This window comes from Eriocheir sinensis, unplaced genomic scaffold (genome assembly GCF_024679095.1).
Source record: "Eriocheir sinensis breed Jianghai 21 unplaced genomic scaffold, ASM2467909v1 Scaffold23, whole genome shotgun sequence".
Lineage (NCBI taxonomy): Eukaryota > Metazoa > Arthropoda > Malacostraca > Decapoda > Varunidae > Eriocheir > Eriocheir sinensis.
The window spans coordinates 247,501-266,607 of NW_026111532.1; the positions used below are offsets into that span (position 1 = coordinate 247,501).

General features: G+C 43.9%; 1 protein-coding gene across 1 annotated transcript in view; it reads right to left on the reverse strand.

Moving 5' to 3' along the window:
- LOC126990991 (transient receptor potential cation channel subfamily V member 6-like) overlaps positions 1 to 19,107 on the reverse strand; it is a 42,327-nt gene that overhangs the window by 16,353 nt on the left and 6,867 nt on the right. The window contains exons 3-7 of the mRNA XM_050849637.1: positions 18,216 to 18,441; positions 9,997 to 10,092; positions 8,488 to 8,711; positions 3,770 to 3,995; positions 2,101 to 2,216 (exon numbers count right to left, since the gene is read on the reverse strand). Coding sequence (XP_050705594.1) covers positions 2,101 to 2,216; positions 3,770 to 3,995; positions 8,488 to 8,711; positions 9,997 to 10,092; positions 18,216 to 18,441 — 888 coding nt within the window. The remainder of the gene's footprint in view (positions 1 to 2,100; positions 2,217 to 3,769; positions 3,996 to 8,487; positions 8,712 to 9,996; positions 10,093 to 18,215; positions 18,442 to 19,107) is intronic.

Below are 19,107 nucleotides of genomic sequence, written 5' to 3' on the forward strand. Positions count from 1 at the left end.
AGTAATTCCTTGGTGACATGTCTCTTGTTTTATTTATATTACTTTTTTTCTGATTCTATCTGAGTGAGAAGAGGGGGAGAGATTCTAATGCAAGGCCTGTTGAGAGAAAATAAGAGTCAGAGCTCTGGGAGGGCAGCATGAGCCAATGCAAGATGGCGCCACTATAAACACTCGCCTGCGCCAGAACGGGCTGGGCCGACCATCAGGACCCACCGGAATGAAGCCTTGGACCGACCATCAGGATCCACCGGGAAGCCTACCGGCGCAATAGGCAGCAATGTAAAAAAAAAAAAAAAAAAAAAAGAGAGAGCATATAAGAACATTGAACTATATTACAGGAGATGATGATGAGGAGAGAAAGAGTAAAAAGTACGACGACATTGAGATTCAGAGAAGAGTCGAGGAGAGCAAAGAACATCTCACACGCAAACTCCAACTGCCCGTCTGTCAATCTACATGTAAGGGGCGGCACGTAATCCAAGAGAGAGGCGTTACGACACAATGCTGCGACCTCCATACCGTCAAAAAGGCTGCCTACACGCTGAAAAGAAATGAGCGGCGAGTGGCTTGGGAAGAGGATGGACTTAAGGGAAAGGAGATTAGGTGAAGGACGAGGTGGAGGTTGACCAGAAAGGGGAACGGCATTGGAAAAGGAGGAGAACGCAGAGAAAAGTAAGGGAACTTAAGGAGGAAATACTGAATGAGTTGGGAATAGGACAAGAAGAGGAAAAATAGGTCAGTTGAAGAAAAAAGAGAGAAAGGAAGCCAAAGATGGAAGGAAAGAAGGAAAGCAAAAAACGAAGAAAGGAAAACAGGAATGAGGAAAAAGGAAACATGGAAGAAAATAAGGAAAAAAATGTTAGGTGAAAATATGAGTGAAAAGGGGAAAAGACTTGAAGAAAAGGAAGTCAGCCGAAGAAGGAAGGAAAAAAGAAGGTCATAGAAGGAAAAAAGGAGGTAATCAAATAACGAAGAAAGGAAAACAGGAATAGAGATTAGTAAAAAAAAAGTAAACGTTGAGGAAAATAAGGAAAATATGAAGGGAAAAATCAAAGTGAGTACACGGCTTGTGACTTGAAGAAGAGGAAAGGAGATCAATCGAAAAAGAAGGAAGCATTTTGTAGAATAGAGCTGGAAGGTAAACAGCATAAGAAAGAGTGAAGAGGAAGGAGGAAAAAAAAGGCAGCGTGGAGGTAGAAAATAAAGAAATAAGCGAAGGTAAAATCTGAGTGAGTTGGTAATAAGACTTCAAGAAAAAGGAAAAGGAGGTCAGTCAAAGAAGAAAGCATTTTGTAAGTAGAAAGAAAATGGCATAAAATACATGACTAGGGATTAGGAAAGTAAGAAGAGATAGATAGATAGATATATAGACAGATGCATACATAGAAAGAGAGAGAAAGAGAAATAGAGCGACGGAGAGATGGAGAGAGAGGGAAAGAAGGTAGGTAGTTTGGTTGCTAAGGAGGAAGAAATCAGACGAGTTTTAGTGGAAGGAGAAGGCCAAGGAGAGGAGGAGGAGGACTGAAATGTGCGTTAAGATGTTTAATTAAACATCTTGTGATCTTACAGGAGAAAAAAAATAAAGAAGAAGAACCTCACGGACGGACGAAGAGGACTAAGTGAGTGGGTATTTCTGGAAGAGCGTGGAAGAGGAGGTGGGAAGAGGAAGGGAAGGAGAGAAGAATTGGACGATGTGGGTAAGGTAGGAGAGGAGAAGAGGTCGGTGAAGGTCGGAGGGAGGAAGGAGGAGGGGACTGAGAGGAGGGAAGGAGTGCTTCTGGAAGAGGAGAGTTCAAGAGGAGAGGGAAGAAGAGAGTAGGAGAAAAGATTGAAAGAGAAGAGAGGGAAGAGGGAGGTGGAAAAGGAGTAAAAGAGACGAGAAGAGGATAATGGAGGAAAGTGGAAAAAACAGTATTTCTGGAAGAGGAGAGTAAGTGATTGATTCTGCAAGAGGAAAGTGGAAGAGAAAAGCAGAAGACGAGAGTGGGGAGGTGTTTCTGGAATGAGTCGAGGCAAGAAAATAAACAGAAATAAGAAAAAAGAAGACGAATGAGGAGAGAAAAGAGACCTAGTGAGCGGCGTTCCCCGGTCGAGACTCACCCTGGCGAAGGTCTTCCACTTCTCCTCGAGCAGTCGCTGTATGATGCCGCCCTCCAGCATATCCAGGTGCTCGCTCTTGGTGCCGTTGAGGATGATCATGAGGGCCGAGTTCCAGTCTGAGGGAGAGAGGGAAGAGAGAGTGTGCGAGGCGTGAGTTTTAATATGGGAAAGTGATATAGAGGGTAAAAAGAGATGATTATGACTGCAAGTTTTAGCCTGAGGGAGAGAGAAAAGAGTTAAGGAACGAGAGTGATAATTAAGGGGGTCAAGTTACAACCCGAGAGAGAGAGAGCGAGAGAGTGAAAAGGAAATGGTTGGCTTATATTTAAACATCACTAGCTACTGCATTATACATTACTGAAAAGCTTAGAAGGAACACGATCCATTTTGAGGGAGAGGAAGAAAGAGGGGGACTGTGAGAAGGGTGAGAGTGCCAGCAGGAAAGGGATATGGAGATGGATGGACACAATACTGGCTGGGTTATACATTATGCATTACTGGTTATTCTATTATACATTGCCAGAGTCCATTAGGAGCTCAGAAGTCGAACATTATCTATTCAGTTTCGTCTGGTGACTTTCGGTTTGTGTCTGTCTGTCTGTCTGTCGTCTGTCTGTCTGTCTGTCTGTTTCTTTTCACTACGTATTATTGTGAGTAAATCTTTGTAATTCTTTCTTATTTTTCTCTCTGTTCTATCTATCTCTGTGTGTCTTTCTCTACGTCTTCTTTACCTATCCATTACCTAGTTCTTTTTTATTCTCTCCCTTTCTTTCTTTTCCCTAACACACGACACAGAAGTTTAAGTAATTTCTATCCTTTTCTCTGCTTCTCTCCTCCAACACATAGGACTTACATTTCTTCCCTTTAAACTATCCATTATGCATTTTTTTCTTCCTCTCTTTTATCCCCTTTCCGTTCTTTCATTTCACGTATAGTAGGACACAGAAGGTTATGTGATCGGTGTCCTTTATTTCTACTTCTTCACTCTTTCGTCACCCACCTCCCTTTCCCTCTCTCTCTACCCTTCAACTCACTCCCTCTCTCTTTCGCTCCCTCGTCTCAGTGTCGCGGCGGTATGTAAATTCAAGGAGTGTATAAGCGATGTAAGTGATATTCGATCCTGTGTCTCTTCTCCCTTATCTCTCTCCCTCAACCCTCCTCTCCTTTCCTTTCCCTTCACTGTCGCGGTTACTTCTTCGCTTATGCTGACGGTGTTCCTCATTTTACGAGGTGTGGGAGATGCCTAAACTCTAAAACGAAAAAGGTCCATCTATCTGTACATTTTATTCCTCTTTCCTCTTCCTCCCAATCCCTTTTCTACCTCCCCCGATCCTCTTCCACGGTTAAAAGGTCTTTCTATATATCTTTTCCTTCTTTCCTTTATCTCTCACTCTCCTGATTCTTCTCTTCCCCCTATATCCCATCTATATAATTCATCCTCTCGTTTATATGCTGGTCTTGAGGGCATTGGAACGGTGAGTACTGGTCTTCTATCCCCCCTAACTTCTTAATTATTCATTTATCTCTTACTCTTCTCTATCCTGATGGAGTCCAAGGCGTTGAGGAGGGTGAATACAGACCTTACATATCCCTTCAATCTCTCCCTTCTACGTCTATCCTATACTGTCCTCTCTATCCCTTCGTTCTTCCTCTGTATCCCTCCACTCACTCGTTTCTCCGCTGGGCCTGATGGTGTCAAGGGCGTTGAGGGGGTAGGCGCTGCAGGTGATGTTCGAGTACCGCCAGAACTCTATGCAGGTGAGCTCGAGCATCTCCTTGAAGATAGTAGAGCGGGCGAGGCGGCAGGCGAGGGTCAGCGGTGTGAGGCCCGTCTCGTTCATGATGCCATCCTGCGCGGGGTTACGAGGGTGGCGCAGCGCGTACGAGAACATGCCCTGAGGAGGAGGAGACACCGGTGAGAGAAAGAACGGTTGAAATGAGCGGACGAGACAGACATAGCAATCGTAACTAACATGCCCTGCGGTTGAGACACGCAGATGAAAGAAAGAACCATTGACAGTTTGACCTTCACTGAATACGTTTTTAATAACTTCTCTGTGATGAGCTATTTTCCCACTTCCATCTTCACATCTATCTTTTTTTTTTTTTTTACAACAAAGGAGGCAGCTCAAGGGCACACAAAAAAAGAAAACAATAATAAAAAAAAAAGCCCGCTACTCGCTGCTCCTAAAAACTAACATTCCTGTATTTGCTCACTACTTTTCCTGAGGCAGTTCTAGATACTTAACGTTGATGCTCTCTTGTTTTTCTTTCTTCCTATTTCACTCACACTTGCGTCATAAGCCGACAAAAGCCTTAACTTCTTGCACGTACCCAAGTATATTGCGTTTTCAGCGAGAGAGACAGGAAGAGCAAAGAGCAAAAAAGAGAAAGTAGAGGAGGAGGGGATAGCAAGAGAAAAAGAGAGTAGAGGAGAAAAGAAGAACAAGAAAGTGAGACAGTAGAAGGGGATTAGAGCAAGAGAGAGAAAGAGACGATAGACGAGAGAAGAGGACAGCTTAAGGATACATAAGGGGAGACTCAAGTGCCCTTCCCTTATTTACATTCCAGCGGCTCAATTTACGCGTGTCACTCCCCTTGTGGTACCGAATAAGGGAGAGAAAGAACCTTATACCTGTGTGTGAGGCTGTTCCTATACGCCAACACACACACACACACACACACACACACACGGACAAACCACCATAAGATAATAACTAATAGACCACAGACCAAATAATAACAGGACAAGAACAACAAGACCTGGATGACAAAGGGAAAGGACGAGGCCAAGAGAGCAGGACTTCGATGACAAAAGGAAGATAAGAAGAAAAGACAAGAATGTTTTCAGAGACGCATCCATCCCTGGCTACTGTGTTTGGCAGGGCTCACGGCGACCTTCTTTGTGGTGGAAACAGATGGCATTATTACTCCTATGATTATTAGTATTAGTAGTATACCTTTAGTCTTGTGGATATCGTAAACATTGCCAGTCCGCGCAACACAATATGGAAAAAGGATAGAGAATTGATATGCGCCTGACGGAAGATTAACATAGCAGATTGACAGGAAGATTGACAGATTACCGACAGGGTGGAAATAAAGGTTTTTGTATCCGTGAAAGTATTAGTGTTGGTGTAGACGTTGATGAGAGAATGCTGGCAGCCGTGAAATTAAAGGGAGGGAAAAAGTATATGATGAGTATTGTTGTAAATGGTTTTGTTTATATATTTTTTTTTATTGGTTTCATCCTATCAGTAAGAATGAGAACGAGAACAAAGAACAGGAATAACAAGAACAGGACCCAGGAATAAAAAGAACAAGAAAAAAGAAGAAAAGAAGAAAGAGAGGAAAAAGAAGGAGAATAAGAACAGAAGCAAAACTTTATTTAATCAATCTTCTTATTTCCTCTTCCTCCTACTCCTCCTCCTCCTCCTCCTCCTCTTCCTTCTCCTCTTCCTCCTCCTCCTCCTCCTCCTTCTCCTCTTTCTCCTCCTCTTCCTCCTCCTCCTCCATCATCTCCTTCAAGAAACGCATTGATCGCCACTTTGCTGCATCGGGAGTGAACTGAACGCTCCCAAGAGTAGATACACAAGTGCTTTAATCCTTCCCTGCAAGCCACTCCTATGGCAAACGGATTGATTGAATCACTGAACGCAGGCAGCCTAGTAATGAGCCAACAGGCTTTCTGCTGCCTGCTAGTCCATGTTTAGATGTGTCCTCGTCCTCCTCCTCCTCCTCCTTCTCCTCTTTCTCCTCTTCCTCCTCTTATTCCTCCTCCTCCTCCTCCTCCTCCTCCTCCTCCATCTAATTATTTGAAGACCAATTTTTCGCTTGAGTCTCTCTCTCTCTCTCTCTCTCTCTCTCTCTCTCTCTCAAACACACACACACACACACACACACACACACACACACACACACACACACACACACACACACACACACACGAGTACAAAGCCTGAACCTGACAAACCAATAACCACTATATCATGTCCGCGGCAGAATAGGCCTTGTCATTTATGAAGAGGAGGAGGAGGAGGAGGAGGAACACAATAAGGAGAATGAAGGGGAGTAGTATGAGTGGCTTGGTAGGTCGAGCTAGATTAATAAGCAAAGGCCCATAAGAAGAACCGTACAAAGAGATCGTGGGGGCAAGAAATAGATCTTTTGTCGCACGTAAGTCATATACTCTCTTCGTCGTCCTATCTTTTGGGTCTGTACTTGGCTCTATTGTTAAGGATTTCACCGCCCAATCACACGCCCATACATTTCCTAAGGTTTTCGGAGGAGTAAATCAAAAGCTCTCTACACCATACACTCTTTGGGCTCTGTGCCTGGCCATATTATTTCACATTTCGGCGCCCAAGCACACACACACACACACACATTTGCCAAGGCTTTCGTAGGAGTTGTGTGTGTGTGTGGGGGGGGGGGGTTCCATGCATAGGTAGTTGAATGGCCCTGGTGGTAGTTTGACAAAGCACACTTATTTGACAAAGCTTTCGTAGGAGTTTTGGGGGGCATTTCCATGAGTAGGTAGTTGTACTAGTATGGCCCTCGTGGTGGTAGTTTGACAAAGCTGATACAGATACCATGAATGTAAAGCAACAATCACGAGAACCCGATTCATCTCATGTTTGGCCTTTGGAAATAGTTGAGGTGAGAGGCGGAAGAGTTGGGTGTGACAGATGGCAAAGGAAGAATGACAAAGTGGACAGAGTGGAGTCTAAGGCTCTTCGTCTCATCAGCTCTCCTCCTCCTACTGATAATCTTCTACCTCTTTAATTCCGCCGCGATGTTGCCTCTCTTTCTATCTTCTATCGATATTTCCATGTTGACTGCTCTTCTGAACTTGCTAACTGCATGCCTCCCCCCCTCCCGCGGCCCCGCTGCACACGACTTTCTACTCATGATCATCCCTATACTGTCCAAACCCCTTATGCAAGAGTTAACTAGCATCTTCACTCTTTCATCCCTCACGCTGGTAAACTCTGGAACAATCTTCCTTCATCTGTATTTCCTCCTGCTTACGACTTGAACTCTTTCAAAAGGAGGGTATCAGGACACCTCTCCTCCCGAAATTGACCTTTCTTTCGGCCACCTCTTTTGATTCTTTTTTGGGAGCTGCGAGTAGCGGGCTTTTTTATTATTGTTTTCTTTTTTTATGCCCTTGAGCTGTCTCCTTTGTTGTAAAAAAAATAAAAAAAGACGGAAAAGGTGACACAGAAAAAGGAAGTAGAGGTAAATATTGATGCTGAGTCCATGAGTATTGGGAAATAACTAAAGAAAGAGAGAAAGGAAGAGAAAAAAGACTTATACTGGCTATTGGAAGAATCAAAAGAATATAAGGTAGAGATAAAGGTGACGGATATTGTGAAAAAAAAGCTGAAAATGAAGGAAAACAAAGAAGAGGGATGCTGGGTATGCGAAGGGTCAAAAAGAATATTAGGTTAACATATTGGTGATGCTTCAAGAGTGAGTATTGGAAATGGGTTTGTAAATGGGGCTGAGACAGGATGGGGAGGAGGCGGGATAGGAGAGGGCGAGAGAAGAGAGACAGCAAGAGGACGGAGAAGTGATAATACAATAACTGGATGAGAGAGAGAAAAAGAGGACAAGGAGGATATAATGTAACAGAGGTAACGGATCGGGGATAAAGTGTGATTGAAAAGACGTTGAAGGAGGAAGAAGAAAAGGAGAAATAAATAAGAATAACATAAACGTTGAGTATATTAAATGAGCCGCAAAAGGAGGAGGAGAAGGAGGATGGTGAAGCGTACAAAGAGGAGAAGGAATAAATACGAAAGAGGTGTATGGAGAGTATTGAAAATGGGCTGGAGAAAGACGCGTTAAGACCCGTGAGAGAGACAGAGAAAGGGAGAGCAAAGAAGGAGGAAGAAAAAGAGATACTGATGCTTGAGTTGCGAGGTGGTTAAGATGGCCGAAGAGAAGAAAAGATATACACTAAAAGAATATTGGCAGGCTATTACAGTTACACATAAGCACAAATCTCCTACATAAACCACAAACAGACAAAAAACATAGATCACAACACCCACACACACACACAGACTATCTAAAAACCACTAACACACACACACACACACCAAACACCAAACACCAAACACACACAACTCAAGCCATTCTCAAACTTCAAAATCACACAATAACACACCACACACCCTTACAAATTGTCTAAGAATCACTAACACAAAGAAAATCAAAAAGACACACCCACGAACACAAAACATCCCACACAAACGTAATACAAAATAAAACACAACAATAACCGTTAATACACAACACATACCAAAGAACAACGCAATATACCTCTCCCTTACAACCCGAACTACCACCCAACACACCAAAACCATTTCCAAGACTCACCAACTGGTTACACACGACGACCATATGGAGGATCATGTTGCCGAAGTTATCCTGGGCGTTGGGGTCGGCATCATAGTCCAGGAGCTTGTTGTACACTGTCTCGTTGCCCAGACACGCGGCCCACGCCAGAGGGTATTCGCCGAGGTAAGCCAGGCCCTCGTAGTCCGTGTTCGCCGGCCCGGGAGGCACTGTTACCTGCTGGTCCCGCGGCAGGAAGAAGCTACCTGGTGGGATGGAGATATGGTGGATGGTGAGGTTAGGTTAGGTTAGGTTAAGGGAGTGGAAGTAAGATGAGGCTAGGTTAGGTTAGGTTGGGGGAGGTGAGATGAGGTTGGGTGAGGCGAGGCTAGGTGAGGTTAGGTGAGGTGAGGTTAGATTAGGTTAGGTTAGGTTAGGTTAAGGGAGTGGAAGTAAGATGAGGCTAGGTTAGGTTAGGTTGGGTGAGGTGAGACGAGGTTGGGTGAGGCGAGGTTAGGTGAGGTTAGGTGAGGTTAGGTTAGGTTAGGTTAGGTGAGGTTAGATTAGGTTAGGTTAGATTAGGTTAAGGGAGTGGAAGTAAGATGAGGCTAGGTTAGGTTAGGTTGGGTGAGGTGAGGTGAGGTTGGGTGAGGCGAGGTTAGGTTAGGTTAGGTTAGGTGAGGTTAGGTTAGGTAACGTGAGGTGAGGTGAGGTTGGGTGAGGTGAGGTGAGGTTGGGTGAGGCGAGGTGAGGTTGGGTGAGGCGAGGTTAGGTTAGGTTAGGTGAGGTGAGGTGAGGTAAGGTGAGGTGAGAAAACGATGAAGCGGGAAAGAAAAGAAAGGAGAGGACATAAGAGAATAGAGGAGAGAAATAGGAGAGGAGAGAGGAAAGAAATAAAAAAATAAACAAAAACAAGACAACCCACACACAAGAAAACTAAAAAAAAAAGAAAAATAAATATAAAAATAATACTAAACAAAAAACTCGGCAACAACAACGGAAAAAAATATTGAAGAGAGTAACGAGGACTCTCTCTGGAAGAATACAATGATAACAAGGAGGAGGAGAAGGGGAAGGAGGATGAACAAAAAGAGGAGGAAGCAGAGGACTGTGGGAACGTGTGTGTGTATGTATGTATGTATGTTTGTATATATGCATTATTTAACAGCCTTCCTTCGTCTGTATTTCCTCCTGCCTATGACTTGACCTCCTTCAAGAAGAGTGTATCAAGACACCTCTCCACCCGAAATTGACCTCTCTTGGACACTCTTTACTTTTGTCTATTATGGGAGCGGTGAGTAGCGGGCTTTTTTTTTCTCTCTCTGCACTCTTTTTGTTGCCCTTGAGCCGTCTCCTTTGCTGTAAAAATAAAAGGAGACAGTTCAGGAGCAAAAACAAAACAAAAACAAGGACAAAAAAAACACTAGACACTGCACCAACCCAAGAAAACAGAACGAGAACCCAGAAGAGAGAGGTCAACTTCGGGTAGAGAGGTGAATATGTATGTATGTATGTGTATGTGTACGTGTATGTATCTGTATAAATACGTACCTATGGCTCGCTGTTGGACATAGGCGCCACAGGTAAGCAGAATGGTCACGAGTTCATTATTACCGTATGCGATGGCCAGGTGGAGGGCGCTGGCTCCTGTGTGGGAAGAGACCAGGTGAGAAGGTGATGGTGGCGGTGGTGGTGGTGGTGGTGAAGCAGGAGAGTAGGAAGAGAAGGAGAAAGAAGAAGAGAACAAGAAAGAGGAGAAGGATGAGGAAGTATGTAGATCAAGGAAGAAATAGGCTGGAGAAGATAGGAAGAGAAGGAGGAAGAGAAAGAAGAAAAGAACGAGAAAGAGGAGGAGGGAGGAGATGAAGGAGGTAACAGAGTGGAGGATGGTGACGGTGATGGTGAAAGAGGGGGAGAAAGAGGAGGAGGAGGAAGAATAGGAAAGAAAGATGGAGGAAAGGAAGATCATGAAGCAAAAGTTAACAGAAGAAATATAAGAAAGAAAAAATAAAATGCATTGAGATAAGATGTTCTAATGACGACGATGATGATGATGATGATGATGAGGAGGAGGAGGAGGAGGAAAACATGGAAACATGGACTAGCAGGCAGCAGAAAGCCTGTTGGCTAATTACTAGGCTGCCTGCGTTCAGTGATTCAATCAATCCGTTTGCCATAGGAGTGGCTTGCAGGGAAGGATTAAAGCACTTGTGTACCTACTCTTGGGAACGTTCAGTTCACTCCCGATGCAGCAAAGTGGCGATCAATGCGTTTCTTGAAGGAGTTGATGGTCTCTGCGCTAACCACTTCTGCAGGAAGGCTGTTCCAGTGGCGAACAACTCTATTCGAGAAATAACTCCTGCCGATGTCGGTATTGCATCGCTTTGCTTGAATTGTTTTTCCGTTGTTTCTTGTTCTCAGGTTGGTTTGTAGCGTGAAGAGTTTGGAGTGACCAACGTTGCTGAGCTTGTTCAGGTACTTAAAGACTTGTATCATGTCTCCCCGCAGTCGTCTCTTTTCCAACGTGAAGAGGTTGAGTCGCTCGAGTCGCTCTTCATAGGGCTTCGTCCTCAGTGATGGTATCATCTTCGTGGCGCGGCGCTGTACTCTCTCAAGTAATTCAATGTCTTTCCTGTAATTAGGAGACCAGAATTGCACGGCGTATTCCAGGTGGGGCCTTACCAGCGAATTATACAAGGATAACATAACTCCCGGCGTCTTGTATTCAAAGTTCCTCGATATGAACCCAAGCATTGTATTGGCTTTCTTACAGGCGGACTTGCAGTGTTTTGTTTGTTTCAAGTCACTGCTGATGGTGACCCCGAGGTCTCTTTCCTCTTGCACAACATGTAGTGGTTCGCCACCCATGTGGTATATGTGGTTGCTGTTTCTGGATCCGATATGCATTACTTTACATTTGGTAGTGTTGAAGGACATCTGCCATTTTTCCGACCACCGAGTGATCAGGTCCAGGTCTCTCTGGATAATTTCGCAGTCTGCCGTCGTGAGGGCCTTCCCACCCACCTTTGTGTCGTCGGCAAATTTTGAAAGATTGGATTTTAATCCTAGTTCTAGGTCGTTGATATATATGATGAAAAGTATGGGTCCCAGCACTGACCCTGTGGCACTCCACTTGTGACCGGGAGCCACTCGGAGGCCTGTCCGTTGAGTACAACTCGTTGTTTTCTTCCAGTGAGCCAGTCTTTGATCCACGCTGTCAGATCGTCGCCTAATCCCGCCGACTTAAGTTTCTTGAGGAGTCTTTCATGTGGCACTTTGTCAAAGGCTTTCTGAAAGTCTAGATATATAACATCACTGGGGATATGATTATCCCAGTTTTCATAGATACCTTGGAAGAAGTCCAATAAATTGGTTAAGCATGAGCGCTTGTTCCTGAAACCGTGCTGAGCATCGGAAATGATGTTGTTGTCTTCAAGGAACCTAACGAGTTTGTCTCTGATGATCTTCTCGAGGATTTTTCCCGCCACTGAGGTCAAGCTGATTGGTCTGTAGTTTAGGGCCACACTTTTGTCTCCCTTTTTGTAGATCGGTGTTACGTTCGCTTGTTTCCAGTCTTTCGGGACTTTGTTTTGTTGTAGTGACTGATTGTAGATGGCGGTGAGTGGCTTGAGGATTTGCTGCTTGAGTTCCTTGAGCAGCCTGGGTGACAAGTCGTCGGGTCCGGTAGACTTGTTTGTCTCGAGTTTGTTCAGGTACTTCTTCACATCCCGTTCGTCGATTGTACCAATTTCTAGGGAGTGATTCCCATCGGTGGGAAGGGCGCTCGCGTACGGACTGGGTATTCTCGACCGTGAACACTGACGCGAAGTTCCTGTTTAGGATTTCGACCATTTGTCTACTGTCCTGTGTTAGTACGTCACTTTCATCTTTTAGGGGACCGATATTGCTTTTTGTCTTCTTTTTGGTTCTTATATACGTGAAGAACTTTTTCGGGTTGGACTTGGCTTCGCGTGCAATTTGCTTTTCATAGTCGCGTTTACTCTGGCGAATGAGTGTTCTGCAAGCTCTGAGGCTTTGATGGTACTGTTCGCGTGCCTCGTCAGTGCTGTTTCCCTTTAGCAAGTTGTATTTTCTCTTCTTCAAATTAATCGCCCGTCGAACTTGGGTAGTCATCCATGGTGTGCTTGTGGCATTATTTGTTCTCCTTGTCTTCATGGGAACAGTCGTTCTCTCTACCTCCAGGAGTTTGTTCTTAAAGCCGTTCCACGCGCCGTCCACCGGAGTGAGGTTCATGGGTTCCCAAGTTGTCTGGGTTAGCAGCTCACGAGCGAAGTTAAAATTGGCTTTTTTGTAGTCTGGAATCTTGGACGTGTTTTCGGTGAGTTCATGGTCTGTTCTGATTTTTAGGCGAATTAGGTGATGGTCGCAACCATCCAGTTTTTCGCCGACTTGACATTCACGTGTGAGATCTGAATCACTCACGAGTACTAGGTCTAATAAGGAGAAGGAGGAGGAGAGAGGAAGAGGAGATATGCGGATCGTGTCAATGGAGGTAATGAGGAAGAAGGAAACTTAAGACAAAAGGAGAGGAAGTGTAGTGGTGGAGAAGAAGAGGAAGAGGAAGAGGAGGAGGAGGAAGAAGAAAAGGAGGAAAGGGAAGCGGAGAAGGAGGAGGAGGAGGAGGAGGAGGGAGGGTAAAGTCTGCGAAATAAAACTTGAAGGAAACGAAAAAAACAAAACAAAAAAAGCATAATAATGACGAAGAGGAGAAGGAAAAGGAAGAAGAAGAGGAGGAGGAAGAAGAAGAAGAAGAGGAAGAAGAAGAGGAGGAAGGGGAGGAGGAGGTAGAAGAAAGTAGATTATGTAGATTAAAAAAAAATTAACTACATGAATAAGAAAGGGATAAAAATTCGATGCCATGGTGATTGAGGAAGAGGAGGAGGAGGAGGAGGAGGAGAAAGAGGAAGAAGAAGAGAAGGAGGAGGAAGAAGCAAAGGAAAAAAATAGGGTTTCAGCGTTAAGGAAATTAGCAACAGGAGAAGTTAAAGAAGGAAAAAAAAAAGGAGATCAGGGAAAAGAGGTTTGAATAAGAGAGAGAGAGAGAGAGAGAGAGAGAGAGAGAGAGAGAGAGAGAGAGAGAGAGAGAGAGAGAGAGAGAGAGAGAGAGAGAGAGAGAGAGAGAGAGAGAGAGAGAGAGAGAGAGAGAGAGAGAGAGAGAGAATTTACATAGAATTTACATAGAAAATCAGACCACACAGACCCCATGGTCCAGACTTGGTGGTCTGTCCTTAAACCTAAGTGATTTTACATTAATCAGAAGACTCCAAAACGTTGCATTTCTACTCTAGTTGATATTAAGTTGAAGGAAGTGACGGTCGAGCTTATTTTTGAAGGAGTCAATCGTGTTACACTGGACCACTGACGGTGGAAGCTTATTCCATTCTCGCACTACAACGTTGGTGAAGAAAAATTTGGTGCAGTCTGAATTTACTTGTCTACATCTGAGTTTTACGCCATTGTTCCTCGTGCGCAAAGTGTCATCGATCATAAACAATGTTGATCTGTCTACATTCGTGAAACCATTAAGTATTTTAAAACATTCGATCAGTTTTCCTCGGAGGCGACGTTTCTCAAGAGAGAACATGTTAAGGGTAGAAAGCCTTTCTTCGTAGGATTTGTTGCGCAAGGAAGGGATCATTTTTGTTGCCCGACGCTGAACACCTTCTAATTTAGCAATATCCTTTGCATGGTGGGGAGACCAAAACTGTACTGCATATTCCAAGTGGAGTCTGACTAAACTGTTGTAGAGCGGGAGTATTACATCTTTATTCTTGAATACAAAGTTTCTTTTAATGAAGCCCAACATTCTGTTCGCTTTATTTGCTGCATCGATGCATTGCTGTGAGAATTTGAGGTTTGACACGATTTTGACCCCCAAGTCTTTGACGCATTGAACGCTTTTGAGTTTAACGCCGCGCATTTCATATTCGAACTTCTTATTCCTCGTTCCAACTTGAAGGACCTGGCACTTGTCTACGTTAAAGGGCATCTCCCATCTATCCGACCAAGCTGAAATTTTGTGCAAATCCTCCTGGAGGCTTTGCCTGTCTTCGTCAGTGAGAACCGAGTTACCAATCTTTGTGTCGTCTGCAAATTTACTAATGCGGTTATTGAGTCCAACATCCACGTCGTTGATGTAAATAATGAAGAGCACTGGGCCAAGGACCGAGCCCTGACGCCACTAGTGACAGGCGCCCACTCTGAGTTAAATCCGTCAATCACTACTCTTTGTTGTCTGTTGCTCAGCCAATTCGCGATCCATTGGTTTACTTGACCGTCAATACCTATTTGCTTTAATTTGTAAAGTAATTTATGATGCGGAACTTTATCAAACGCTTTCTGGAAATCAAGATAGACTACGTCCAGTGATTTGGTTACGTCATAAACAGTGAAGAGGTCGTTATAAAAGGTTAATAGGTTTGATAGGCAGGATCTTTTGTTTCGGAAGCCATGTTGTGAGTCCCCAATCAATGAGTGGCTTTCAAGGTAACTCACAATTTTGTCTCTAATTATGCCCTCAAGTAGCTTACCTACAACCGAAGTTAGACTAATGGGCCTGTAATTACCTGGTACTTTTTTGTCTCCTTTCTTGAAAATCGGTGTCACGTTAGCCTTTTTCCAATCTGAAGGGACGATGCCTTGTCGCAAGGACATATTGAATACGGTTGTGAGGGAGGAGAGTATTTCGCGCTTTGTTTCTTTCAGCAGAGTTGGATATACTTTGTCAGGTCCAGGACTTTTATTTGTTTTAAGTAAATGGAGAGCTTTAAGGACTTCATCGGTTGTTATTTCAAAATTAGGCAATGCATGCTCGAGATTTACAATAGTACTGGTGTTGGTGGTAGCGAGAGGAAGACTGTTAGTATTAAACACCGAGGAAAAGTAATTGTTTAAGAGGTTTGCAATGTGTTGGCTGTCAGTCACTAGTGCACCGTCGCTGTTTGTTAAAGGTCCAATACCACTTTTGATCGCCTTTCTGTTGTTTATGTAACTGAAGAAAGATTTCGGATTATTTTTACAGTTGGCTGCAATATTTTCTTCGTATCTACGCTTTGCCTGACCTACTAGTCTTTTTACTCGTCGCCTGGCATCATTATAAAGTCTAATGTTTTCGGGCGTGCTTTGTTCTTTCTTTAACCTGTAAAACAATTTCTCTCATTGACTGATTGTTTAATTTCGCTATTAAACCACGGTGGGCTTTTATTAGTGTTAATTCGCTTCTCGCACAAGGGGACGAATGTGTTCTGCTGAGTGAGTAAGTGATTTTTAAGGCTTAGCCAGGCTTCCTCTACGTTGCCGTCATCTGATAGTTGTATTTCTGTTAGTTTTTGTCGGATTTCTACGAAGTTAGCTCTTTTGAAATTGGGCACCTTTACTTTATTTTCAGTCACTGATGATTGAGCTTTAATGTCGACGCGCACTAATTTATGATCGCAAGAACCGAGGTGTTCTACTACCGTGACACTACTGACTAGGTTATCTTGGGTCGTTATAACAAGGTCAAGTGTCGAGTTGGCTCAGAAACTATTTGGCTTAGATAATTTTCTTCTAGAAATTCGATCATTCTATGTGACTCGCCTTCTGTACCTGACAGTGTCGCCCAGTCGATATGGGGGAGGTTAAAGTCTCCTAATATCAGTGAGTCGCTGTTATTAAGTGACTGCCTTAAGACGCTGTACATTTCAAGGTCGTCATCGAGTGATTGCCCGGGAGGTCTGTAGGTGACAGATATATTTAAATTGACTTTTGCAATGTTTACTCGCACGCACAAATGTTCAACGTTACTGTTTCCCGGTGTTTTGTCAGTGGGTTGCAAATAGCTTTTGACATAAAGGGCGACGCCAGAGAGAGAGAGAGAGAGAGAGAGAGAGAGAGAGAGAGAGAGAGAGAGAGAGAGAGAGAGAGAGAGAGAGAGAGAGAGAGAGAGAGAGAGAGAGAGAGAGAGAGAGAGAGAGAGAGAGAGAGAGAGAGAGAGAGAGAGAGAGAGAGAGAGAGAGAGAGAGAGAGAGAGAGAGAGAGAGAGAGAGAGAGAGAGAGAGAGAGAGAGAGAGAGAGAGAGAGAGAGAGAGAGAGAGAGATAACCTATGTAGATGGAATTAACTATGGCCCCAAAAAGTACAGGAAAGAGAGATTTAGGGACAGACCACACAAAAATAAATACTAAAAACACGGGAAGCCAAAGTTATGCAGATGGAATTAATGGGACACGGAGAGTCATAGGAGATTGCAATTAAGGGAGACGAAAGGAATGTATAAAGTACAAAAAAACGAAAAATAAAATAGGGATATGAATGCTGATTGAATAATGGACTGAGAGAAGTACAAAGAGAGTGGTAGATAGATAGATAGATGGAGTAATAGATAGATAGATAGATAGACTTTGACAGATGAAAGAGAGGGAAACGGAGATAGTACAGACATATAGAGAGATAAAAAGAGAAAGAGATAGATAGAGCGAGAAAGGCAAATACTGATTGAAAGATGAAAAAGAGAGAAACAGAGAAACAGAATGAGAGAGAGAGAGAGAGAAAGACAGAAAGAAAGAAAAAGAGAAAGAAAGATAGTAGCAGATGGAAACGTGTGAAAGCGAACCTTGACAAAAAAATAGAAGTAAACTACCCACGAATATAAGAAAAAAAAAAAAGAGAGACAAGGAAAGGAATCAAAAGAAGAAAGATGATGAAGATAATGATAATGATAATGATAGTAAGGAGTGTTATTATTCCGAGAGAGAGAGAGAGAGAGAGAGAGAGAGAGAGAGAGAGAGAGAGAGAGAGAGAGAGAGAGAGAGAGAGAGAGAGAGAGAGAGAGAGAGAGAGAGAGAGAGAGAGAGAGAGAGAGAGAGACTCGTTATCGGTCCAATAATGATAGGTGCAAAAGTTCTTAATAATGCTTTTTGTTACCTATTACTTTTTAGTCTCTCTTTTCTCTCTCTATCTCTATCTATCTATCTATCTATCTATCTACCTAGCTGTCTATCTTTCTCAACTACTTTATATCTTTTACTTTTTTTCCTTCTACATTTCCCCTTTTTTCTCAGCAACCGATAAGGGCATTAACTACCAGTACATTTTCCTCACCTTTTCCTTGTACTATTTTTTTATTGCTGTTGTCAGACGGAAGGAAAGAAAAAAAACAAAGCCGAGTTATTTGTGGAGACGACAAACTTTTTCCTTCCTTCTCTGTTCTTCGTCTTTCTCATCGTGTTGAAGATTTCCGATTGCCATCATGGGGTAAGGTTCTCCTCGTACCTCGGCCAGCCCCAGAGAGCCCTTCACTACATCCAAGCTGTCATATCCCTTCCTCCCTCCAGCACTCCATTCCCTAGCTACTCCACCTTTCTTATACCCTTTCTACTCCCGATACATTCTTCGTCTTTCTCATCGTCTCCAAGGTTTCCAATTGACGTCATGCGCTAAGCTTTTCCTGGTACCTCGGCCAGCCCCAGAGCGCCCTTCCTAACTGTCATATCCCTTACTCCCTCCAGCACTCCATTCCCGAGCTACTCCACCCTTCTTCTGCCCTTTCCACTCCTCCAGTACTCCAGACACTCCTCTTCCTTCACCCCAACCAAGCTATCAAATCCTTTATTCCATCCCTCAATTCCCCAGCTCCTCTCCTCTTCTTCCACCTCTCAGATACTCACTCAAATCCTCCTCTTACTTAACTATATCCAAGCCATCATGTCCTTTTCTCCCCCCCTCTATCTCCCAGCGCTTCCTCCCTTCTTTCCCCTCTCAAACACTCACCCAGGTACTCCTCGCCCTCCACCACGTCCACACACAGCCTCGGGAAGCAGCGCAGCAGGATCTTGGCCACGCGTGTATGGGCCTTGGTGTCACACATTATCAGCACGTGCAGCAGCGTCTCGCCCAGGGAGCCGCGGAACTGCATCTGCCAACACGCTTCATGGTCATTCCACTTATGCAGAGGGTCAAACGGGGATTTCTTGTCCGAGTGGATGTGGACGACCATCTGAGGAGGAGAACGAGAACAGATAAAAGAGGGAATAGACGGCAGAGAAGTAAAAGAGTAAGAATAAGGAGGAGGAAGAGAATGAGAGGGAAGATGCAGGAGGAAGTAAATGAAGGAAAGAGAGAGGGAATAGACGACGGAAAGGCAAAAGAGTAGGAAGAGGAGGAGGAAGAGGAAGAAGAGGAGGACGAGAAGTAGAAGACGAAGTATTTGTATTAGTATTAGTAGTAGAAGTAATAGTAGTAGTAGTAGTAGCAGTAGCAGCCGTAGTAGTAGCAACCCACACTGTTTACCTGCCTCTACTTAGTGAGCACGACAACACCTGAGGATCAACTTTAATAACAAGGTAATTAATTAATCATTCAACTCCTCTTCCTCCTACGTGTCGACTCCAAACAGGTGCAACTCCCCTTCAACGCCGCAACGCCCACCACCACCAACACCATCACCACAAACATCAACACCAGTTACTACTTATATCATCACCATCCTTACCTCCTCTGCAACACCATCATCATCACCATCATCACCATCTTTACTTCCACTTCCAGAGAGAGACAGACAGAGAAAAGACAAGGGAAGAAACGGGAGAATAATAAGAATGTAGAGGAAAAAGGGAAATGTATAGTGAATGAGAAGAGGAGGAGGAGGAGGAGGAGGAGGAAA